This window comes from Sturnira hondurensis, unplaced genomic scaffold, assembly GCF_014824575.4.
Source record: "Sturnira hondurensis isolate 20B ecotype Veracruz unplaced genomic scaffold, ASM1482457v3 Scaffold0016663, whole genome shotgun sequence".
NCBI classification, from domain to species: domain Eukaryota; kingdom Metazoa; phylum Chordata; class Mammalia; order Chiroptera; family Phyllostomidae; genus Sturnira; species Sturnira hondurensis.
This window is the reverse complement of record NW_028089294.1, coordinates 17,194,579-17,220,041: the sequence shown is the minus strand read 5'-3', so window position 1 is coordinate 17,220,041 and position 25,463 is coordinate 17,194,579. Positions and strand designations below refer to the sequence as shown.

The window sequence follows — 25,463 nt, the reverse complement described above, 5'->3', positions numbered from 1 at the left end:
TCCAAGTACCAGAGTGGATCAACTTGCCTTTGCTGCTGGGAGCACCGATGGGGAGGCTCAGCTTAAGATGAGGGCTTGGGAGGCTGGACTGCTGCACTGGCGACAACTTGTCTCCAGATGGTCCGAGCGAGGTGACAGGGCCTGTATCCTAACAATCTTGAAAGGTCCTTCTGGAACCCCTGTCACCTTAGTCACAAGAGCAGAAAGTGCAATACTTCCTTTTACTTGGTGGGAGGGAGGGAAAGGGAATTTATTTGAGAGAAAAACATATCAACAGATCTACATTTATATTTGTAACTTTCTGTTAAAACACTTTCCAATACTGCCTTGTCTTTTGAGCTCTTGCTGCATTTGCCTTTGCTACCGCTTTAAAAGAGAATTTACAGGTGTTGATAAAAAAACCAAGACTTTTATTAAAAGCTTTCTTCAACTTGAATGTGGTCATTGTGGAAACCCTGTTAATCCCCCTCCTCTGAGAAGTGCCTTGCTGACTCACCACTGGTCCTTGCCACATGCCAGGAAGACACAGGGCCTGAACCAGGACCTCTTGTTCATTCTTCAGCTGCTTTCTTCTAAATGGTGGTTCTAGCTGGCTTTACCATTCCCCTGCGCTCCCCCCAGAGTTAGCTGGAGCTCCCACACTTCCAAGGTTACTTCCTGGTCACCAGGTGTAGAAAGTGGCCATTTTAAAGAGTGAGGCCTGAATACAGCTCTGTGTCTTGGGCAGTCACGACTCCTACTTGTGACTGGTGAAAGGGGGACAGGAACTGAAATGGCATGACCTGCCCAGCTAGATAGGCCTGGACTGGGCCCGCACATGCTCCCTTCAGCTGAGGAAAGTGCCAGCAGATCATTGGCCTACGGCTGCAAGAGACCAAGGAGGGAAGGTCTGCTTCCCCATGCAACGACTGAGTTAGGAGCAGACTTCTGACCATGCTTTTTTATAGCTGACTTAAAACTGCCAGCTCTCTACTGAGATGTTTTAGGAAACAAAATCTTCAAAGGCAAGGTCTAGAATATACTGCTGCAAACACACCTCCCTTCTTAACTACTCATTTCATATGAACAAGGCATGCTAAGAACTTTATTTTCAAATGTCTCACATAGAAAAAGGTGGAATTAAGCTTTTATAAAAGGCAGAAGTACTTTTTAGTTGAATGGTACATAGCCCTCTCACAAATGCCTTCTACTGCCCTACAACCCAGTCTGATTTTCAGCTAAAACGTGGTCAAGTCACCATCTCCAAGAACAGATGATCCTGAGCATTTAGCAAGCGACCAGCAGGGAGAACTGTCAAGTGCCAATGTCTGTGACTTCAGACTTGCCCCTTCATCGTCCTGATGAGGGGGGTGTCTGTGTTCATTGCAAGGATGTCCCCAGGCAGGGAGTCAGCCCTTCGACAATTTTCAGTCCCGAAATCCTGCCTGGGACGGTGTACGGTGGTTGTTTACTCACCTTTGATGTGTTCTCAATGAAAACCACCTAGTAGACCAGACTTAAATCCAACCTTTCTTCTCTTCTTGCAAACAAAGCGAACACTTGATGTAGAGGCTTAGTACAGAGTAGGTGTTCATGGCTGGCTCGCTGTTCCTCCCACGAGGGGGATAATGAGTCCATCCCTAAAAAAGAAAGACCATCAATCTCACCTAGTGCAGTTGGGAAAGTCAGAACCTAGATCACTGATATTCTGGACCCAGGTAACTTTTTTTTGGTTTGGAGCTGAGAGGCTGGCCCTTACTGGACCAGTGTAATTTTGAGACCTGGAATTTAGAACAGACGGCCCAGAGAAATCAAAAGCTATGGTATAAAACCTGTAGCAGCTTCAAAATTCCTGCCTCCTAACAACATTTTATCCTGTTTTTCATGATTACCCATGTCACATTACTATGGTAAACTTCACTGAAACAGGTCACAGAAAAATCTCCACTGAGAGGAATCTCTAGAGCACTCAGTGTACACCGACTTGCCACATCCATTTGGCTTTGAAGTGCAATGAGCCCCCTGGCTCTTCACCGCGGCGACCCCGTGACTCAGCCTCATTAGCTGTCTCTTCAAGAGTGGTCGCCAATGAAAACAAATTATGAGCTGAAAGAACACCGGCTGAGCTGGAAGGACCAAAAGAGGGAAAACTGTGATGATTGTTTACTATTTACAGAGAAGAGGGAAAACTGGTAGAAACAAAGAAAATGATATTTTACTCTTTGTACTTTTGTGTTTAACATACGTAAAAAGAAGAAAGTATCCCAAGAGGCACAGCTGATGTTTTCTACCTATTTTACCCTGTTTCACTCAACCCGAGTAACCCAGAGCCCATTACATTAGCTTCTCCACTGTGGCATCCTTCCCCTTACCTTGATAAGTAACGGTGACATCAGTCGGGAGGGTTACTGTGAGGTCCTTGTAGAGCAGCCGAGCACAGAACGGGAAGGCCTGGCCCCTCGGCTCCGTTTTGTAAGTGAATGACAGCAGATTGCACAGTGAGTTTCTCTGCAAGGGTCCTGCCAGAAAGGCTGCGAAGTCACTCTAATGGAGATGGGGGGTCAAAACAGACATGGGCAGACAATTATGGCTCCAAAGGCAGGGAGTGGCCGTGACACTTCAAACACTGGCCACCAAAAATAGGGTCCTGTTAATTGTTAATTAAATTCCAGAGAAAGAACAGAGAAAGGCCCCAAAAGAGGACTAGTGATAGAGATCTGTAAGATAACTAAGAGCCGCAGCCTATCAAGGCCTGTGGGAAGCATGAAGTAAGTAAACGGCCAGGGTTTGGGGATGCAGGGCAGATATTATTTCTGCCAAGAATCTCGATGACTTCATATACATGGCTGAGTTGCTTTGTGTCTGCATACACATATCAATTTATCTAAATGACAACCAGGAGCTATGATGTCATTGCAAATGCCTGGTGGGGGACACTCTAAGCTTGTAAGAGTCAATTATTGCCCACTGCATTCATTCCCATCTCCCCTCCACCCATCCTCAACACTACCTCAACTGCAACCCTAAGAAGGTAGGGCAGAATTCAGGCAAAGATGCATAGTATTCCTCTGCGATATTTCAGATCATTCTTCTCTGCATCTATACCCTAGGTTTAGCAAGGCACTTGGTACACTATAGGCTTTCTATCAATCCCAAATGAGAAGTACAGCAACTATACTCTATCACTTTGTGATGGGAAGAAGGGGTCAAATATAAAATCCTGAGGTCCACCACTGGGGAGTGAATAATCCCTTAATAACCAGTATTCTTGCATCAGTATCACCCACAGTTTCAACAGGAGAAGAAAAGAGTGGAAAAACAGCTTGTACACAAATAATAAACAAGTATTAGAAGGATAACAGTCAGACTTCTGATTCAGTTATGAGACATAAAATACAAAAGAAAACGACCTCTCCCCACCTCCTGGTTTCCTTTTAAGCCCATCCTAGGGTCATCAAATGCTACATAAGACCCCGGACAGATACCTGAAGTTGATCTGCCTGGTACTTCCTCCCCGAGTAAGCATTCAGGTGTTCACAGAGACTGAACAGGAAGTGCTGAATATTAGTCTGTAAGTATTTTGCAGATATCTCCTCCAGGGGGATGAAGACTGGGATTGAATGGTGATGTATCCGAAGTGGTTTCTGGATGACAAGGTCCACAAAGTAGGAATCCAGCAGGTTCCCCTCAAAAGCAGTTTGGATGCAAACACAGACGCCCCGGCTCGTCAGTTTCCCACTGAGCCCTGAGACAGACAAGATGACAGCCCTCAGCACGCCGGACAACATCAGCGCTTCTGCCATTGGCACGTCCCAGGTGCTCCAGAACTGCCTAGTACATCAAGAATGCACTAGAACAAATGAGTATCAGTCTTTCAACACTAGCTCACTTTGAGTTTGAGTTGTTAAAGCCATGGAATGGTGGGAAAAAAATTTCTAAATATCAAATTATTGGGGAAAAGATTCTGAAATTTTCAACTTGCCTACTTTTTTTCTGATTGTCAAATAATTCATGGTAGACCCCAGTTCTTCCCACAATCCTCTGGTAGCACAGAAAATGGGGAGCATAAATCCCCATTTAATGGTGAAACAGAGAATTGAGGTGTTCAAACTATTTGACCAGTGGCATAAAGCCAGCCAGGAGTAAAGAAAGCTGTAGTCCGGGACCCGGCACATGCTGAATAGCGAAAGGAATAGTCTAAACCAGCTACCCATCAATCTGTTGCATGAAGAGGCCAACACTGTAGGTAAAGACACCTACAAACAGCATGGACACTGCAGGGGCAAAACCAATGGTCAAGAAGTAAGTTCAGGACTAGTAACACATCTACCAAACTAACTCAGGAGAGACCGGAGACCCAGACCGAAACAGGTCAGGGAAAAGGTATACCTGTAAAACGATATGCTTGCAGAATGGCTTTGATGTCTTCCCGTTTTCTTTCCAAAACTTGCTCGCTGACCTGCAGTGTCTGGTCAGGTTCTACACTGCCTTCCACCTGCAAGACAGGCAGGAAGTCAAGCTGGGCCCAAAGGGGCGAGACGCGCCATCTCCGCCCGTGCCCACACCCTGGGTAAGCGGGATGCAGAGCATCACGGAAGGGATGTGGAAGGGCTGCAGCGGCCCACAACTGCTGCGAAGCCCCAGTGTGGGAGGGACCTCGCGGGTCATGGTGCTAGGAATCAGAAGCAGAAATTGTGCTGACCTGAGTGTTGTGAGAGGTGGAAAAAGGGGTGTGAACCAAGTCTAGGATGAGCGCAGGGCGAGCGAAGCTGCTGTGAAGGGCAAGGCTAGAAAGCTGGTTTGGGTGAGGCTGCGCCAGGAGGAGAAATACTGCCTTGAAGATGTGCACTTGGAGCCATGGCCCAGCGGGTGGTCTCAGACTAACTCTGCCTGAGAACTATACCTGCCAATGAGCAAACACACCAGCAAGCAAACAGAATGGTCTGAAGGCATTAGAGAACCCCTGAAACAGCCAGATAAATGCTCTGTGCTTGGCTGGGTTTTCCCTGCAGCTTTCTCCCTTCGAGCATCTGATTTGTATCACAGAGCCTATGGGCCAAATAGAAAGCTGCAGGCTCAACTCTGTAGAAGTCCAACCGAGACAAAACTGGAGACCAAGGTCACCAAAGCAGTTGTTCCAGGGGCCAAGATCCCACAGAAAAGGGCACCCAGCCTTTTGCAGGCAATGTACCCTCCAGGCAGTTGCCAATTCCTAAACTGCACGTGTGTTACTGTGTACTGAGAAACGAAACAAACACAGTTGAGAGTTAAAAAGCTAAACAGAGATTGTAGCATGAAAACCTTTGGAGGTCAGAGCCTGCCAAGGAAGGGGAGCCTGGACAGACCTGTCTCTAGGACACAGCCAAACTTTCAGCTGAGGGCCCTAAAGGAAAGGACAGCATGCCTGGAGCAAGTGTGAGCCAAAACGAGACCGCCTCACCTGAATTAAGGCTATTTCCCCGTATACTACTTCCTGTCAGAAAACACCCGAAGTTCCCTCTGGAGGAAGAGATTCCCTCAGAATCCCTATTTTTTTTAAATATACAATACTTATCATTGAATCAAAAAAATTTTTTACCAGGTACATAAAGAAAGAAAAACAGATAACTGAAAACCAAGGAAAAAGACAAAAGAAATAGATCTAAGGGGATTCAACCCTCTGAGTTATCAGGCAGATGAAAATACATTAAATGATACCAAAAGTCATAGAATCTACACCGAAGAATCTATAAAAATGAGTCAGATGGAAGCCCTAGAACCAAAAAATATAGTACTAACTAAAATAGAAATTACATATTGATATGTTTTCATATCCAGATTAAATCCCAGAGACAGAAAGTAGTGAAGGCACAGGTCACAGAAACTGCCCACCCGTCCCTCCCCTACACGCGAACAACTCCGTACGAAGAGCCCAGACACAGAGGAAAAGAATGACGAAAATGCATTATTTGAAAGCATATTGGCCAAGTTATCCAAAGTAAATGAAAAACATGAAGCAATTAATTTAAGAAGCTCTACAAACACTAAGTAGGCTGAAGAGAAAACCACTCCTAGCCCCATTGTGATATAAAATTACTAAAATCCAAAAACAGACCAAAGCTTAAAAACAGAGGAGAAAAGACACACATCCAAACAATAACATACCTGACAAGCTACAGAGGTAGAAAACAACAGAATGCTGTATCTAAAGTATGAAAGAAAATCACTTTCAATCTGTAACTATTACCTAGCAAAAATGTTCTTCAAAAGCTGAAAAACATAAGGACAGAAAATAAGGGTGTTTTCAAACAAACAAAAACAGAGTTCATTGCCAGCAGGCTTACAATAAAAGAAGTACCCAGAGAAGCTACTTACACTGAGGGAAGGTAATCCTAGATGGAAATCTGGAAATGCGGGATGTAATAAAAAGCACTGAAAAGGGTAACTATGTATATAACCAGTGCCTGACAAACACAGATGTTTCCGAGAGTTTCAGCAGCTGTAGAATTAAACATACGACAATGCTGGCGTGAAAGGTGTGTGTGTTTGAGAGAAAAGTCAACGTGTTAGAAGGCTCTGTATTGTCCAGAAAGTTGTAAAAGTACTTTCTGGATAATATTGGAATAATTGGAAGTACACTCAAGTAAGAAAAAACTTCATGTTCTCTCTAGGATAACCACTGCAAGAATAATGCAAGAATATATATTTAATAAGCTAATGGGGGAGTAGAATAATAAAGAAATAAAAAGATCAATCCAAAAGATGACAAGACAGGAGAAAAGAGAAACAGAGTAAGACACGACAGTAACTGGGCAGACTGAGATATGAATGTACCGGTGATCGCATTAAAAGTGCACAGACTAAATACTCCAACTAAGAGACAGACTGTCAGACTGGACTTAAAATACCTAACTGTATGCTACTTACTAGAGAAAGTACACCTTAAGTGGACAGAAAAAAGTTTAACCATGCAAACTCCAAACAAAAAGGGCTGTCGTAGTTGTATTAATATTTGAGAGAGTTGGCTTCGACTCAGTTTAACTAAAATAAAAAGGAACATTTCATAATTGTAAAAGGTTTACTCAGCCCAGAAGACATAATAACCCTAAATATGTTCACACCTAAAGTACAGCACAAACACAACCAAAGGGAAACCACGCACAAGCCCGCCACACCGAGAGAGCTGACACATGCATCCCCGTAACCGACGAAACAAGCAGTCGTGCACCACACGGTGATGTCCCAGTCAGTGACCACCAACATGCATGACGATGGCCTCGGAAGATCAGAATGGAGCCAAGGACTTCCTACTGCCTAGTGACGTCACAGCTGTCATAATGTCAGAGCGCAGCACGCCACTCCCGTGTTTATGGGGAGGCTGGTACCAACAAAGCTGTTTCCATCACATAAAAGTACAGCACATAAAATTACGCACGTATGTAATCCGTGATGAGGACAAAGGATGGCTACTGGTTTGTTCACTATCTATCTACAATTTCTGTTATTTTAGAAAGTACAGTTTCTACTTATAAAAAATCTGCTGTACAATAGTAGCTTTTAGCGTCGACAGCAACGCCACACATCCCGAGTTCGCCATTACCTCTTTTTAAAACACTTTTTTACAACTTTGAGATATATGATTCACATTCCATATAATTTACCATTTTAAAGTATACAACTCAGTAACTTTTAGTATATCCAGAGTTGTGTATCCATCACCACTATCAAATTTTTGAAGTTTCATTATCTGAAAAGAATCCCACACCCCTTAACTGTCATTCCCCCAAACCTCAGCCCTATGTAACCACCAATCTGCATTCTACTTCTACAGATTTGCTTAGACTGGGCATTTCATGTAAAAAGAATCACACGACATGAGGTCCTTTGTGACTGGCTTCTTGCACTTACTGTTTTCAAGGCTAACCATGTTAGAACATGTATCATTACTTCATTCTTTCTATTGCCAAGTCATATTCCATTGGATGGATACATCACATACTACGTCTCTTGACTGCACCACTTTCTCTTGTGTTTGATTTAATCTCATGTTGTTTTATAAATTTAGTGTAGGCTGAGTGTAGTGCTTAAGAAGTCTACAGTAGAATACAGTAACGTTCTTGGCTTTCACTCACTCACCACGGACTCACCCAGAACAACTTCCAGGCCCGCAGGCTCCATTCACGGTTAAGTACTGTATACAGGTACACCACTTTTAATCTTTTATACTATATTTTTACTGTATCTTTTCTATGTTTAGACACATTTAAATACACCAATACCACTGGGTTCCAACTGCCTACAGTACTCAGTACAGTGACATGCTGCACAGGTTCGCGGCCCAGGAGCAGGAAGTTGCACCACAGAGCCCAGGTGTGTGGTGGGCTGTACCACCTAGGTTTGTGTGGGTGTCCTCAGCGATGCTGCCACAATGAAATCACCTAATGATGCATTTCTCAGAACATGTCCTGTTTTAAGTGGTGTATGACTGCAGATGAGTGAGTCAGCGAGGACATGAAACGCTTAAACTTCACGACAAATGCCCTTGGTGTACCTGACACGTGTACCACCTGGCTGGGAGCACAGATAATGCCCAACAGACACAAAACCCTCCACCGCACTCCATACATGAAAGCTACTCCAGGTGGAGTATTGTTCAGGAAAGCTTTTAGGAAATAACACTAAGTATCTTCATGATCTTAAGTTAGGCAAAAATCCATTAAAGGAAACAAGAACAGTAAGCAGAAAATTCAATTCCTAAATCAAACCTCATAAAAATGAAGACTTTGTTTTCACAAGACACCACCAGAGAGTGAAAAGGCAAGCCACAATGTGTGAGATTTATAATGCATACACCCAACAACAAAAAAAACTCTTATCCAAAGTATATGAAGAATTCTATAATTTAATAAGAGATGGACAACCCAATGAAATGTTTGCAAAAGCCTTGAAAAGCACGCTTTGTAACACAGGACTCTGCAGTGTCTGAAATGGGTACTTAACATCACCCCTTAGCAGGCAAATGCAAATTAATCCACAATGAGATGCTATTACACTCCGGCCGGAATGTTAGATTTTCTAAACCGACGGTATCAGGTATAGAAAGAGATGTAATAAAACAACGGAACTCTTACACACCGTTGCTGGGAACATAAAATTGGTGCAATCACGTTCAAAAACTGTTCGGCATTATTTACTAAAGCCAATCCGCATACCTGTGACCCAGCAATTCTACCAAATTCACCTGGTAGAAAAGCATATTTTTACACCAAAACACAGGAACACGACTGTCCAGAGCAGCATTATTCTTAATGGCGCCAAAGCGAAACAGCCCCAATAACCCAAATGTCACCAACAGTCCGACAGGTAAACAAACTGTGGAATATTCATAAAATAGTACCACTATGCAGCAAGCAAGCAAGAAAGACCTCTGCATCAACAACGTGGATGAAACGTCAGACATAACATTCAGCCAAAGAGGCCAGAGTTTTACACTTTCAACGTTTACACAAAGTCCGAAAGCAAGTAAAACCAAGGTATGACAACAGAAATCAGAAGACTGGCTACTTGAGGGGAACGACTAGCAGGTGCAAGAGGGCGGCCCCTAGGCACCAAGAGCATTCCCTACTGCCGTCTGTGTGGTGCACGTGCGTGAGCTTTGTAGGAGGTTCTGCACTTCATATAGATTTGCATGTATTTTACTTTAACAAAAGGGTGAAGGGAAGGAGGGGGAGGGAAAGGGGAGTAAAGTGGGGAATGAAAGAGAGGCGGGGCAGCGGTGGGGGTGGGGAACCAAGGCTGCCCATACCCCACAGGCAGGGAATAGTTACCTGAAGGCTTTTGAGCAAGGAAATGCTGCAGTGGCTGATGAAAGCATTTTCTTGGCTGTGCAGGATTTACTGGGAAGGCACACGTACTAGAGGAGAACCAACTAGCAGACTGGCATCCAAACCACCTGGTAAATATTCAGGGCGGTGACGTCCTAGGCTTTCGCCTCACTACCACTGATACTCGAGATGTGGATAATACTTAAGCTAGTGCAACACAGTGGGGGAGGAAGCACAGAGACCTGCAGGAAAACCTGACAGTTCTTGCTGGCTCAACCTGAGCGAGACAGGAAACTCAGACCTCAAAGTTTACTGTGAGGTTTCAAGTCTGGGTAACAGAAAAATGACATTAATGACAAAGTACCAATGGCTCACCCTGACCGGGTAGCTCAGTTGATTAGAGATCCTCCCAACGTGCCAAGGTTGTAGGTTCGCTCCCCAGTCAGGGCACATACAAGCATCAACAAATGAAAACATAAGTGGGACAACCAATCAATATCTGTTTCTAAAATCAATCAATAAAAATTTTTTAAAAAATGTACCAATGGCTCAAGTCAGGCTCAAATCAAGGTAACAGGTTTCTGTCCTGAGGCAGATGAAGGGACTATTTATTATGAAGAACATCCCCATCAGGAATGCCTGACAACTGTTCGCTGATACTGATGTTAGCTGAGACTCTAGAGGTTTGATGAGGGATCAAGGACTGAAATCTATCCAGTAGGATCACAGGTAAAACCCATCAAGCAAAGCAGCAAATTCCCAGATCACAAGCTTTACACCCCAGGGAAGCCTGCCAGCAACCAGCCTTCTACTCACTCGGGCCCGATGTCGTTTCACTTCAGCCCTCAGCTTATCTCGAAGGCTTCTCAGCCTGTGGATCTTGCTCCCCAGAGCGGTCTCCACTGTCTGTGCGCCCTGTGGCTCTTCAAATTTTTTACGGGATCTAGTTTCTAGTCTTTCCAAGTGAGCTAGAACACCTGAAGAAAGTAAAAAGAGAATCTGTCAAGAAATCAAGGATTTCTAACTCTGGCCACAAAAAGCATTTCAGGGCCCTAATTTATAAAACCTGAAGAGCTGACAAGAGAAATCAAAGACCAGCAACCTCTTAGCCGACTGACTGAGAGGTACAAGTGGTCCCTAACCAGGACATCAAACACAGCATTACCTGCATAGAGCTAATCTCAGCTACCTGTGATAATAACTCAGAGGAAACACACACTCACCAAATTCACCGACTCTCTCAGAAACTTTTTTAAAATGTAGAATTGGTTTTTATGCATGTTTTCCTGAAGCGCTAATACATAATTCTTTGAAGCTCTGAAAAAATACTAATACAGGACTATGAGGACACAAACTAAAGGGAAGTGTCCACAACCATTACTGGGTGTTAGAGGGGAAACACGCTCACCGCTGGACAGAACCTCGGAGGTGAATTTCCATTTCCTACAGACTGACTAAGGCCCAATATAGGTGCATCTCATTCTACTGTGTCTCACAGATGTTGCATTTCTGTTTTTTTGTGTTTTAAGCAAACTGAAGGCAAAAAATTACAACTGGGGGAAAAAATTACAACTCGCTTTATTGTGGTGGTCTGAAACTGAATTGGCAAGCATCCCCGAGGGATGTCGGTACAGTAAGGGTCATATTTTCATAAGGCTAATCAACTCTTAATAAAGCATTTGCTGAGCACTCCCTATATATTAACGCACTTGTGCTACATGATTCACTTGCATAGCATGTGAAGAATTAAAGCATTTATTGACCATTTCCTATACATAAGGTGTGTGTTCAACGCTTTAATTGAGAAGCAGGGAAAATGTGGCTTATCTAATTCCCACAGCCACCACCACAATGCTGTACTCCCCTCCCTTTTCCAGGTGAAAAAAACTGAAGCAGAGAAAGGTAAAGTAGCTTGCCCAAGGCCACAGTGTGTATATTGGCAGAGCCAGCACTCAAACCCATACCTAACCAACTGCCAAAGCCATGGCCTGGCACTCTCAAGGGAGTCGGGCAAAAGGCCCCCAGAAAACCCCGGGAAGAGAGAAAGACACCTGTAGCTCTGAACAGAAACACTGAGCATATTATGCACGCAAGTTATCACTTTTAAAAGGGGCGGGAGCCTAGAAATATGTGAAGTAACTTTTCCCTAATGCTCTTGGTTCACTGGCCCTTTAAGTAACTCTTCAATACAGGCACGTCTCCAGGTAGTACCGGTTCGTTCCAGACCACCGCAATAAAGTGAGTCCTAACTTTTTGCAGGTGAAGGGTTTTGCCTTCAGTTTGTAAAACCTGCAACACCTGTGAGGCGCAATGCGGCTAGGCTGGTATTAGTTCCCTTCTCCCCAGAAGGACAAATCGCACAACAGTTAGAGGAGAAAAGGGCTCTTTCGACCTGGCACCTTTGAGCAGCAGTAGTAAAGGGCTGGTAAAGACAACTATTTGAATACCTCCTTTGGACTCGCCCTCTTGACTTAAAGTATTCGCTAAGTCCATCTCCTCCTCAGATTCTTAAGAGCCTTCCTAGGAAGCTGCGCAGGCACCTAGATTTCCTTGCTGGCAAAAGAAAAAATAGCAAGGAAGTGACATTTAGACAAGCCCAGACGGTAGAGCACATAACTCACTCAACACCCCAAGTGGCGCTGCCAGGACTCCCCTTACCGGATCCGCCCTTTCCCCGGCGGTGTCCACGTCCCCCTGGCCCCGGCCCTGCGCGCTCCCCAAGGCACGGCCCCACCGGTTCGGCCGAGTTGCCTTCCAAACAGAAGGAGCTGTGAGAGGCTGTTTAGCCTTCCACCCTGGTCACCGTCCCGACCCTCGCTGAGTCTGATTTTCCCTTACCTCTTCTCCTCTGGCTCATCCAGTACAGGGACTAGAGCTCCCGCGGTTCTCGCGTTCAAACCCCAGCCAATCGGACCCAGCATGCTTTGCGCACCCACCATACAAAAACATGGCAGAGCTCAGGGCTCCTCCCTGATCCCGGCATGCACCGGGGAATAGGCCCGGTCTTAGTGCTGGGTAGAAAGATGGCGGCATCTGGCGCAGAGCCGCAGATCTTGGTACAATACTTGGTGTTACGAAAGGACCTATCGCAGGCTCCGTTCTCCTGGCCAGCGGGCGCACTGATAGCGCAGGCCTGTCACGCAGCCACTGCGGCCTTGCACGCTCACCGCGACCACCCTCACACTATTGCTTATCTCCGGGAGCTGGAGCGCATGCGCAAGGTGGTCCTTGAGGTGAGGCCTTGGATCTAGGGGGCGGGGCGCCCTGGATGTCGGGAACGGAAGTGGGTGGGGTCTTAAATCTGGCCTAACTTCGTGGCGTTAGTGGGGAAGTGTTTCTTTCTTTCTTTTTTGTTTTTTGGCTGGGCCGCGGGGAGTCTTTAGCATCTAAGTTTTGGAAGCGGTTCTGGGGGCACTTGAACTACTGCCCAGTGAGAGCCTTCCCTTGGCTGAGGGGTGCCTGTGAAGAGTGGACAGCGGGTTCGTTTTTACTGCTTCCCGGCCCCCTCTGGTCTCACCTGCATCCCTCTTAGTAAATACCTCTTGGTAAATACCGGAGGAGGCCGGTGGAACGAAACCCGCCTTCTCCCTGTGCACTGGGCCGGCCTTTCAGTGCCCCACGGAGAGTGTTGTTCCTCCCCATTCCCGCAAAACCGATCTGGGATAAGGACACGGGATTCCTTGTTGGTAGTGAAGTCAAACGGAAGCATTTATCTGGGCACGATGCCAAATTATTTGAAAACAAATGTGAACGAGTAAATTGAACGTAGCGTCACAAACACCAGGAGTGTGAAAAAATCGTAAGGTCGACTTTGCAGATGGCCAAACAGATCTTACCCTTACCCTTCGTAATTTCTGCTCTAGAAATGTTGCTAAGAAGGTAACCGGCTGCATTCAAAGAGCATTGTACAAGGACTATTCATAGGAGCACTTTATAATGGTGAAAACCGGAAATGACTAAATTTACAATACTAGGGATTGGTTAATTTATGTCCTTACAGGGGATTGTGAAACTAGTGTAAGGAAATGACTAAATTTACAATACTAGGGATTGGTTAATTTATGTCCTTACAGGGGATTGTGAAACTAGTGTAAATCACTTCTGGAGCATAGTTAGTTGAATGGAAAAGTGCTCATGATATGATGAGGGAGTGTCACATCGTAATCCAAATTTTGAAAGAAAAACTAAGGAAATACATGTGAGTATTAAGCTGCGAGTGGTGGGATTTTGGTTATTTCTCAGTGCTTCTATTTTCATTTTTTGTATTAAGCACATATTTTATAATGAGAAAAAATGGTTTTCAAGCTTTTTCCCTCATAAAATGTATTTCTTTTTTTAAAGATTTTATTTATTTACCTTTAGAGGGGAATGGAAGGAGAGAGGGAGAGAAACACCAGTGTATGGCTGCCCCTCGTGTCCCCTTATGGGAACTGGCCCGCAACCCAGGCATGTGCCCTGATTGGGAATCAAACCACGATCCTTTGATTCGAAGGCCCGTGCTCAATTCACTACACCAGCCAGGGCGATAAAATGTATTTCTTTTAATAAATAAGCAAACCAAAGCCCTGGGGTGGAGGGGTGGGGTAGTAATCCCTTTATTGGCCAGGTGGCAAAAGCAGATTATCTTGCAAGACAAAAATTACTGCGGTGTAGTGAAACATCAAACAGGATCCTGTAGTGTAATGTCTTCAGAATCTATAAGTAGGCAGAAAAAAGCAGACAGCTTTTCATTTAGATTCTTTTTATAGGAAGAGGGCCTCAAGAAGTCACCTGGTTCAGACATCCCCCACTCCCTCCCCATCCGGCAGATATTTAATTTACTCTTTCCCTCAGATGAGATGTATGAAGCCCACAGGTTATCCCCTGAGTTTAAAAGACACCTGGTGGTTCCTAGTTGTTAGCCATGACTTAAGAAAGGGAATTAGGAGTCACCATTAATTAAATTAAGGTACTTCTATAGCTACAAAAATCAAAAAATATATGCCAAGATTACTGTGTGCCAGGCACAAATCTGAGCCTAGTTTCATTGAATCCACATTATTACCAGGAAGCATTATCACCTCTGTTTTAGCAAGGGGCAACAAAGGCCCAGCTAAGTCAATAACTTGAAAAAGACCCCACAATCAGTGAGTGGTAGGGCAAGGGTTTGGACTCGAGCTATGGTGCTGCCTGGTGCGGTGCTGAAGAAGGGGGAGTTGGCAGAGAGGGGAGACTAAATTCTCCCGGAGACCGGCTCTCCCTGAAGGATTCAATAGCGTTACTGCTCAACCCCCACATCCTCTAATTTGAAAAAAACAAACCTGGAGTTATCATAGCGACTTATGCCTTCACAGGGAAAAAGATACCTTATGCAACATGACATACTGCTTTACTTTTTGAATGATAGTTTTAATACTGACTGTAATGGGCTTCAGCATGGGTGATAAGGGTGGTGAGGACAAAATTTCCAAAGTTTGTTAGAGAATAGTTTGCCTTCCCCTGAGTTAACTAGTGGGAACTATTCCAGGAATATCTTAGGTTTGGGTGGAGGAGGGTGGGAGGGTAAGAGGGAGGTGGAGGCTGAGTGATTTTAGAAATCCTTCTAGTTGGAGTCAACTCTTAAAGTCAGAGCTGGCTGAAATATTAGGATAGCTATTTGGGCACCAGCCGTAAGAGAACTAGGAAATGGATAATGCAAATTACTGATAATGCATACAGCATCTCAAGAAAGAAGAGAAATACCTCCATTTTATAAACAGGAATATTAAGCATCTCCCCTTCTTCCCCTCTGCCCCCAGCCCCTCCCCAGCCGCTAGGCAGCTCACATAAGGTCCTGCAGGGAGAGAACAGAACGTGGGGCAATGAGGCTGTTGCTTTTGGAGACGTGCTCTAGGGCTCCTCTGGGAGAGCTGCTCCTCCACTTCCAGTTAAGAGGAAGGCCCCTTCCCCCACACTTTTTGTTCATTGAGTTGACATTTCCTAAATGGGCTGTTCAGTCTGTGTTCTGTGTTCTGTGTTCTGCTTCTTGGAGGCCCCAGACGAGACCACCCTAAAGAAGCTGTCTGAGACCCTGCAACAGAAGAACATTGAGCACGTGCTGTGGCTGGAGCAGCCAGAGAATATCACCACTTGCCTCGCCCTCCGTCCCTACCCGAAGGAGGAAGTGAACCAGTATTTGAAGACGTTCCGATTGTTCAAATGACTGATGTCATTGAGACTTGCTTTGATACATTTGGTGTCAGCTGGGTCCAGAAACTGTGTGCCATCCACCCCTAAGCATCACATACTCCTTTCAGTGGCAACTCACTCTTCTGTTAAGTTATGACAGTTTCTTGAGGGTCAAACACATGTTCACATTAAAGTTGTCACTAATAAGTACTTCCTCTTTGTTTTTAATCCTCACCTGAGGACATGCCTATTGATTTTAAAGGTAGGAGAAGGGAGGGAGAGGGGAGAGGGAGAGAAACAAACACTCATATGAAAGAGAAACATCAGTGGGTTTGTGCCCCGTCCAGGGACTGAATCCCCAACTGAGCCATGTGCCCTGACTGGGAATCGAACCCACCACCTTTTGGCAACTGAGCCAGACAGGGAAAGCAGGTGAGCAGCAATATTGTTTACGGTCATCGCTCAAATAGAACATTTGGTTAGGCTCCTATACAGGGGTCAAGGAAATGCCTTTCCATTTTTGTTAGGAATAGAGTTCTTCCAATAATCCAGGTTTAAAACTTTGCCTTTGAACTTATTTCTTATTCATATCCAGTTATTGTTGAATCTAGGACATCAACTCTGAGATTCACCATTGTTTTATGTGTTAAGAAATACTGCCAATTAAAGATACACAATTAAGATGTATTTTCATTTCAGATATGTTAAAATACTCATATTTCTTCGAGTTGATGAAATTTGTTGAGTACTGAATCTATTTTCTTGTAGTTGCAGGTGCTGCCACCCTGTGTCAGGCTCTCTCTTTGCTCATCAGAGTGCCCCACTGGCCCGCTCACCTCTAGCGTGTCCTGGGTACAACCCAGTAAACGTTCTGCCATGCGGTTCATGTAGGATCACTGCACACCTTGTTTGGTTTAGGCTCCCATTTGCCCATGGAGTGAAATCAGAACTCCTTAGCGTAACCTTCAGGCCCTCCACATTCATTTTCCTACCTACCTTTTTAGACAAATACTCTATTCCCTTATCCAAACTCGTGTCAACAGAGACCCCGGCTGCTGCCCTCCAGTCTCTGGTCTGGGAGTCGAATGTTTGTACTCTCCCCACCCTACCCTGCCTCTGGACTGAAACTGTTTCTGGCTAGAGCGCGCTATACCTTCACAAGTCTTATCAGCCAAAAGGATCGTTACCTTCTCTGAATGTCTGTAACACTGTAGCATTTAAAATAGTTCTGTAAACATTTGGAGACATCGACTGAAATCGCCTAGATATCTGTGAAGCAGTTTGTTCAACAGATAGGCTGCATGTCTGCTGTGGCAGGCTGTCCCAGGAACTGAGGATATAAAGATGAAAGTTTTTACTCTCAGGTAGCTAAGAATCTAGTGAGAAGACAAATAAAAATAACAGAAATGTACATGGGAATAATGGGTTTACCTTCCTCCCCACATCCCCTAGATACCAAGACCACCGAGATACTACATACGATGATTTTCCTTCATAAGAGATGGTCACGTGAAACTAGGAGAGTGGATAGAGAGAATTAAAAGTGCTGAGGGCAGAACCAGCGCCCCCAGGAAGGCAAGTGAACAGTTTCAAGGAGGAGAGAGCGATCAAGTGCAGCACAGAATTTCAGTAAACAGGAATTGAAAACATTTAGAGCGATCGAGTGCAGCACAGAATTTCAGTAAATAGGAATTGAAAACATTTAGCAATTGGGAACGCATTGGTTAACTTGGTGCACGCAGTTTAAACAGCACCTGAGGGGGGGAATGAGACTGGAGGCTCTTGAGACAATAACTGGAAAAGAGGTAAGGGGTGGGGAGTCTTCTTTCAAGCTTCAGTGGAAGGAGGGGATAACGATTGAATGATTGAATGGGGGATGCAACGGTGGACGCTGAGTCCCATATAGGGAATTTTCTTAGATACCCGAGCAAGTTGATGGGTGAAAAGAAGGGTAAGAAGAGATTGAAGTTAGTAGATAGAATAACTGATAAAAAAAGTCTGGAAAAATGTGGAAGAGGTAGGATTGAGGGGATAGGGAAGGCCCAGTCTTAAATAGGGAAAAAGAGAGAAAACTTCGTTTTTTGAGACTGGAGGAAAGGAAGCAGAGGTAGGTAGGTAGGTATGGATATCTCTTAAGTTTATAAATTCAAAGAGGAAGGAAGTTGGAGTTGATATACCTGTTGACTTAATTTTATTCCATGAGGTAGGAAGCATACAGTCTCCTATAACACTGAACAAACTTACTGTTCACTGTATTACATAGCACAGTGGTTAAGGGTTCAGACTAGTTGGTGTCACATGACCCAAGTCCAGATATTGACTCTCGTACGCTCAAGCTGTGTGGACTCGGGCAAGGCACTCAACTTCCCTGAGCTCCAGTACTGTCATGTGTAAAACAGGGACTTACAGGGGTGCGAGGTGGGCTGAATGTGTTGTTGGTACAAATCCCTTAGGACAGTGTCTGGGCACTTGGTGCTAGAACCTAAGCATAAAAATATATTTTAAGATAGAGCCCTCAAAGAGCTAACTTCAAAGAGCTTTTGGCCAAGTCGGGCAGTTGCCCGATTCATTTTCTGGTAAGGAGTGATACAATCCAAAAATCTTCGAGCACTCTTGCTGTTCCCATTCAATTAGGAACATGTATCCAAGTGACACGCATCTTAAAATAATTTTTAAAAAACCTCTGAATTCTGCAGTGAGACATGATAACGCCAGAGAGAGAGAGAGAGAGAGATGTAAGTCTACACAACTGGAATTAACTGCTCAGGCAAATCCCTAAAGTAGAGATCTGAGCACAAAACTTAAAATGGGGAGAGGAGAGGCCCTCGTTCTAACCCAGCGTTAGAGCAGGACAGTAGCGGGGAAGTTGCAGATTTTCTTATGCCACTTAAGACCATTATCATTTAAAGTATATCAGTGATTTTCAAAGTGTGGTCCCTCCAACAGCATTACTTGGGTACTTGTTAGAAATATGGTACACATTATCCACTGAATCGAACACTGGTATGAATCTAGAAGCAGCCTGGTCCCAGGAGGCAGCCAACCGAAAAGGTGAACAATAAATATGTGTGAGTTAGAATCAACACATTCTAATAGTGTATCATGTGCTTACAGAAAGGAGTCAGGATGGCGAGCGAGAATCTGGCACCAACTACATACACTACATCTGGCGTTGCACACCAAGTTAACAAAACAAAAAAGGATGTATTCTTCAACAGCAAAAATTGTGCTGCAAGCCCTAGAATAGATGATAAATCCTTGACAAGAATCTACTATGCTTTATAAGTTTCTAATATATAGAAATGTGTAATTAACGAAGTGTGTCCAGACATGCTAGTCAAGCCTGACAATTTTATGTTGCAGGCAGTCTTGTCTCAAGTTTAAATTCAGAAAGCCTTTGACTTGCCCAAGATCAAAGTCGGTGGCAGGACCACAATTGAAAACCAGGTTTTTTGTCTATCTAGTTTTCTCTTAACCTCTCACCGTGAGTTACCTATGTGCTTTCAGGTACCTAAATACTGGAGGCCGGTTGCTGAAGCACTGGGAAGCTGTCTTCCATTTTATATTCCTTAATTGACACTCTGGATTATAAATCATTCTCCTGTGACTGTGAGTTGTATGACTCAATACCCTAGGGCCCAATTATCACTGGATGAACTGACAAAATTGAGTTTCTGAACTTGTAAAACTGAGAAGCAGTGTCTAGGTCATTGTTTCTCATGGGGCTGACAATGCAGAGGGCTCCCCTCAAGGTGCTTGTTAAGAGCACATTTGAGTGCCGTTCAACATACATCCTCCCCACGGTTCTGAGATGCCATCCTTGGGGTGTATTCTGTGCTTCCTGGTTGAGAATCTTGGCAACAGCGAACCACTGTTATTGATGGGAAGGTGTCAGTGTGGAAAAGTGGCTGAGAGCCAATGCTCCTGGCTACCACTGCCTCACAAGTTTCAGCTGTCCTCTGAGGTCAAGTTTGGCACAGAGGAGGGGACTAATCTAAGTATGGAGACAAGTAAAGACTTCTTCAAAAGGGCATGTAAATTGAAGTCTTGAAAGGAGAGCCAGAAAAAAGAAGGAACATCACAGGCTAAGGAATGAAAATGAATGTGGACATGGAAATGAGACAGTAGATAATAAATTCAAAAATTAAGACCATTTGTTTAGAGAGTATGGAAGGTTATGGTGCTTAAAAGGTAGAGCGATTTCAGGTCAACTACAGGCAAGAAGCAGTCACTAATAGAATGTGGAGGTTGTGTTTAGAAAGATTTCTCTGATGACTGTTAAAGCTTGAATGTAAGAGGCACGAAGGTGGTCATTGAATCATCCAAAAAGATAATTAAGTCCTGAATTTGGTCTGTGATTAATAGGGTTAGAAAAGAAAAGGCAGCTATGAGATGCTACAAAGGATAACTTTTTGCAGTTTGGTGAGATGAGTGGGAGGAGGCTGCCGAAAATGATCATGAACAGAATGATGATGTAATTAATTTAGATAAGGGACACAGGAACTTACTTGTGGGGAAGTTAGTTATTGGCTTTGGGACTTAAATTTCAAGTGCTGGGAGTGGGGATCCATCCTTGTGGTAATTTTCGCCAGTTTGAAATTCAAGAGTGGATTTTAAAAGAGATCTTGGCTACAAGAGTAGACTTAGGATGCACATAAACGTACATGGTACTGAGTTCAAGGGGAAAGAAAGAAGGGAGAGTATGGGGATTCTTTTCAGAATTATTACCCTCACGTAAATTTAAAATGTGGGGAAAATATCAGTACGTTAACAAATCCAAAGTTAGTGTTTGGTTTACTTTCAAAATGGAAACCCTGCCAAACTTCTAAGGAACTTGAGTTCTAGAGAACCATTTTTAACTCATCAATTTTCATCTGAGTTAAAAATGAGCCCTGGCTGGTGTAGCTCAGAGGATTGCGCACAGGCCTGCAAACCAAAGGGTCACCGGTTTGATTCCCAGTCAGGGCACGTGCCTGGGTTATGGGCCAGGTCCCCAGTTGGGGGAGCATGAGAGACAATCACACCTTGATGTTTCTCTCTCCTTCCCTTCCCTGCTCTCTAAAAATAAATAAAATGTTTTTTTTAAGTGGTCTTATGGTGCTTTGATCTCTAATAGCTGTATTGTGTAGGGGAAACAATGGCAGGTTTCACCCCAAGGCCCAGAGACTGACTCTGGGCTGTAGCACTGCCTGGCCACCTGGCCGAAAATCTGAGCTTCAATTTCACCATCTGTAAAGCAAGGCTAAGACCTACTCTAATTGCTTCACAGGATTTTGAAGATCAAATGACATATTGCATGTGAAAGTGCTGTACAAACTAAGAAGTTATTAGCACAGGAATATTAGCCTAGCATATTGCCTGGCAGAGTAGAAAGAAAGTGTTCCTTAACTGATGGAGGTCCTCCACTAATTAGAAAGGAAGCAGCTCCAGTCAAGCATCTGAACTTCCCACACTGCCCATCACAGTGTCCACACTGCAACAGCTCACCACGAAGATGGAATGAACACCAAAACCCTGGTCTAAGGTTTTGTATTATTCTGTACCATAGGACCTCTGGGCATCAGAGTGTGAGGAAAACCTGATGGAATATTCCTTTTTGGCATTTTTTTTCCAAGCCCATGTCTCAGGTTTGCCACAGTATATACCTGTGGGCGTTGCTGGGTTCTGTTCCTTGCACAAAGTTCGAAGAGAAGCACAAGTGATTAGGCCAGAGTCCAAATCCAGGGAGAAAAACTCTGTCTGGAATCAAGAGCCAGAGAAAAGTGAGTGCTTTTATGATCTCATCCAAGAAACCAAATTTCCTGCCTTACAAAAAGGATCCTGTGGGTCACTTTAGACCTGCCCCACAAGGAACCCACATTTTCCAACATTCTTTTAAGCCAAGGGATGGCAATGCAGCTTCATGGTGCCCCTTTTTAATTTCCTGTTTAGATAGGAAGGGACAGAATGCCTCTCCCAAAATTGTAGCGGGGACACCTTGTCGCCTTTATGCCTAAACTCACCTCCATTTAGGCCTCCAACGCGCAGGCTCTGCCTGCCTCCAGAGCGGGGCCGGGTCCTCTTTCCTCGGCCCTTGAGTGCCCATTCCTCTTTGCAAAGCCCGTTTTTAAAAGTTATTTCATCTAAGAAACTGCCTAAGGTCACACAATGAGATTAATGCCTGCAGACTCCGAATTAGTCCTTCATCATTATAGTCTAGGATAATGAACTCAGCATTTGGAATTAGAAGGCTTGGTTTCAAGTCCCAATCCACTGATTGAAAGTGTTAGTGTCATAAGCTTTTAATTTCCCTTTTTACAAGAACTTTCTCAAAGGACTGCAGAGGATTACATGAGATAATGTACCTAAAAGCACCTTACAAATTGTTACAGTACTAATTTACTTTCTCTGACCATTTTTAATATTGTTGTCAACAACAGTAGACTGTGTAAAATATACACAAGGCTGTATTTCTGGCTGGATGGAGCTGGTCACAGAAGAGACCTCAGCTAGTGGCTGGAGCAATTTCCAAGTGAGGATCCCAAAGCCTAGTTCACGTTCCTGCTGGGGCCCAAGGCCGATGTGAATTACTTTCCAGTCTACCAGCTAATATAATTTTGATAAAATGTTTATGAGAACCTAAGAACATTGCTTAACAATTTAAAAACCCAGCTCTCTGGGGCCCCTTCCTGTCTCCTGGCCTTTGCACGTGCTGTTCCTCTGACTGCTCTTCACTGGCTACTTCCTCATCGCCCCGAAAACCTCACTTCAAGTGCCATTTCTTCCTCTAGGGAACCCTCCTTGACGCTCCAGACATGGTCTCACAAAGCAACTTCTAACTCTCCTTTACACCACCAAACCCGATTCTGATTATAACTATGTGAGTCCCCTCCATGTGCATGTGAGCTCTGGGAGGGAACGGTCCCTGTCTGTCTGGACCCTTCCATACCCCTCCTAGTTTGGCTAAAAACAACTCAATGTATTAAATGAGTGGATGAGGCCAGAGCTTTGTGTTTCTTTAATCTTGTTAAGAGCTCCTGTGCAATAAAAAATAAACTATCCCTGACCAGTGTGGCTCAGTTGGTTGGGCATCGTCCTGCAAAGTTAAAGGTCGCTGGTTCAATTCCCAGTGAAGGAACTTGCCTGGGTTGGTCTCTGGTTGGTCTCCGGTCGAGAGGCAACCAGTTGATATTTCTCTTTCACACTGGTATCTCTCTCCCTCTCCTTTGCGCCCCCTTCCCCTCTAAAAATAAATGAATAAAAAAACCAAACCAAAACACAACTAAGTTAGCACTGGCAGACAAGGTTCTAGATAAAGGAATGCTGCCTTTGGCAGTTTTCTCCAGTTGAAAGAATTACTGGACTTCATTAACCCATCAAGATCTTTTTCAGAGATGTGGGAGTGGTCAAGGCTCAAGCTGGCTCTGAATGACTCACTTTATTCCAGTGGAGCTTCTCTTCTGGGAAGATCAGCTAGCCAACAAGGAAATCAGCACAACTTCCTGTGCAAGCAGACAACTGTCCTTTTTTTTCTATCTCAGGACCCAGAAGACAGTTTCTAAGTATGAAACCTATCTTGACAAAACCATAAAGAAGATGAAATTTGGACTTCCGGCCAAGATGGAGGCGTAGGTGGAGACATTATGCCTCCTCTCACAACAAAAATTAAAAACAACAAAAATTTAGAAACAAAAAAACAACCAAGAGATAGAAAATTGAACTGTATGAAAGTCCGACAACCATTCACCCTGACCGGTAAGAGGAGTGGAGTTGGCTGGTGGAGAGGGGTTGTGGCAGGAAAAAGGGGCGGTTGGCAGACCCGGGATGCAGGGAGACAACGAGCAAACCCAGTGAGGTGAGCAAGGCAGAACCAGCACCGGAAGGACCCAGTCTGCTTGTGGGAAGCAACAGAGGGGACTGAAATCTGAGAGAGAGTGGAGCAAGGGCCATTGTTCCCTCTTTGACCCTGCCCCCACATACAGCATCACAACCCAGTGACTGGGTTGCCCTGCCCTGGTGAACACCTAAAGCTCTTCCCCTCACTCTTCCCCTGTAACAGGCATGACCAGACCCCCACCACCACCTCAAATGGCTCAAATGCAAGAATAGATCAAAGCCCTAGAGCCAATACTTTTAAGCGACCAAGAGGTAGCCAACCTATTAGATGCACAGTTCAAAGCACTGGTGATCAGATGCTCACAGAATTGGTTGATTTTGTTGCAAATTAGATGAAAAAATGAAGGCTACACTAAGTGAAAAGAAAGAAAATGCACTGGGAACCAACAGTGATGAAAAGAAAACTGGGACTCAAATCAATGGAGTGGACTGGAAGAAAGAAACAACCAAACAGAAAAGAATGAAGAAACAAGAATTCAAGAAAATAGCCCTGGCTGGTGTAGCTCAGTGGTTGAGTGCGGGCCTGCGAACCACACGATCGCGGTTCGATTCCCAGTCAGGGCACATGCCTGGGTTGCAGGCCAGTTGCCAGCAGGGGACTCATGAGAGGCAACCATACATTTGTATTTCTCTCCCTCTCTCCTTCCCTTCCCCTCTAAAGACAAATAAATAAAAATCTTTAAAAAAAAAGAATTCAAGAAAATGAGGAGAAACTTAGGAACCTCCAGGACATCTTTAAACGTTCTAACATCTGAATTATAGGGGCACCAGAAGGGGAAGAGGAAGAGCAACAAGTGGAAAACTTATATGAACAAATAATAAAGGAGAACTTCCCCAGTCTGGCAAAGGAAATAGACTTCCAGGAAATCCAGGAAGCTCAGAGAGTCCCAAAGAAGTTGGACCTAAGGAGGAACACACCAAGGCACATCATAATTACATTACCCAAAATTAAAATGAAGGAGAGATTTCTAGAAGCAGCAAGAGATAAGAAGACAGTCACCTACAAAGGAGTTCCCATCAGAGTGTCAGCTGATTTCTCAAAAGAGACCTTACAGGCAGGAAGGGGCTGGAAAGAAGTATTCTAAGTCATGAAAGGCAAGGATCTACATCCAAGACTGCTCTATCCAGCAAAGTTTTCATTTAGAATGGAAGGACAAATAAAGTGCTTCTCAGATAAGGTCAAGTTAAAGGAGTTCATTATCACCAAGCCCTTATTATATGAAATGTTAAAGGGACTTATCTAAGAAAAAGAAGATAAAAAATATGAACAGTGAAAAGACAGCAAACTCACTGTTATTAACAACTACGCCTAAAACAAAAGCAAACCAGGCCCTGGCTGGCGTAGCTCAGTGGATTGAGCACGGGCCTGCGAACCACATGATGGAGGTTCGATTCCTAGTCAGGGCACATGCCTGGGTTGCAGGCCAGTTCCCAGCAGGGGACTCACAAGAGGCAACCATACATTTGTATTTCTCTCCCTCTCTCCTTCCCGTCCCCTCTAAAGATAAATAAATAAAATCTTTGAAAAAAAATAGGAAAAACAAACAAAAAAGCGAACCAAGCAAACAACTAGAACAGGAACAGAATCACAGAAATGGAGATCACATAGAGGGTTAGCAACAGGGGAGTGGGAGGAGGAGAGGGGGGAAGAGGGGAGAG

At 44.3% G+C, this 25,463-nt stretch overlaps 2 protein-coding genes across 6 annotated transcripts; one reads left to right on the top strand and one right to left on the bottom strand.

The window, feature by feature from the left end:
• Positions 1 to 3: 3 nt before the first annotated feature.
• CENPO (centromere protein O) lies at positions 4 to 13,022 on the bottom strand. 5 transcript variants are annotated; one of them, XM_037066818.1, is made up of 8 exons: positions 12,950 to 13,022; positions 12,230 to 12,335; positions 10,599 to 10,759; positions 4,369 to 4,474; positions 3,465 to 3,724; positions 2,352 to 2,523; positions 1,456 to 1,619; positions 4 to 225 (listed from the first exon to the last, which is right to left on the bottom strand). In XM_037066818.1, exons 2-7 carry the CDS (start codon positions 12,273 to 12,275, stop codon positions 1,483 to 1,485), a joined length of 882 nt encoding a protein of 293 aa, XP_036922713.1. In that variant the 5' UTR covers positions 12,276 to 12,335; positions 12,950 to 13,022; the 3' UTR covers positions 4 to 225; positions 1,456 to 1,482. The 5 variants fall into 5 exon arrangements, with proteins under 5 accessions (XP_036922713.1, XP_036922711.1, XP_036922714.1 ...); XM_037066816.1 differs by lacking the exon at positions 12,950 to 13,022 and adding an exon at positions 12,719 to 12,809; XM_037066819.1 differs by lacking the exon at positions 12,950 to 13,022 and adding an exon at positions 12,621 to 12,702.
• PTRHD1 (peptidyl-tRNA hydrolase domain containing 1) lies at positions 12,740 to 16,139 on the top strand. Its single transcript, XM_037066822.1, has 2 exons — positions 12,740 to 13,015; positions 15,793 to 16,139. Exons 1-2 carry the CDS (start codon positions 12,764 to 12,766, stop codon positions 15,961 to 15,963), a joined length of 423 nt encoding a protein of 140 aa, XP_036922717.1. The 5' UTR covers positions 12,740 to 12,763; the 3' UTR covers positions 15,964 to 16,139.
• The last annotated feature ends 9,324 nt before the right edge of the window (positions 16,140 to 25,463 follow it).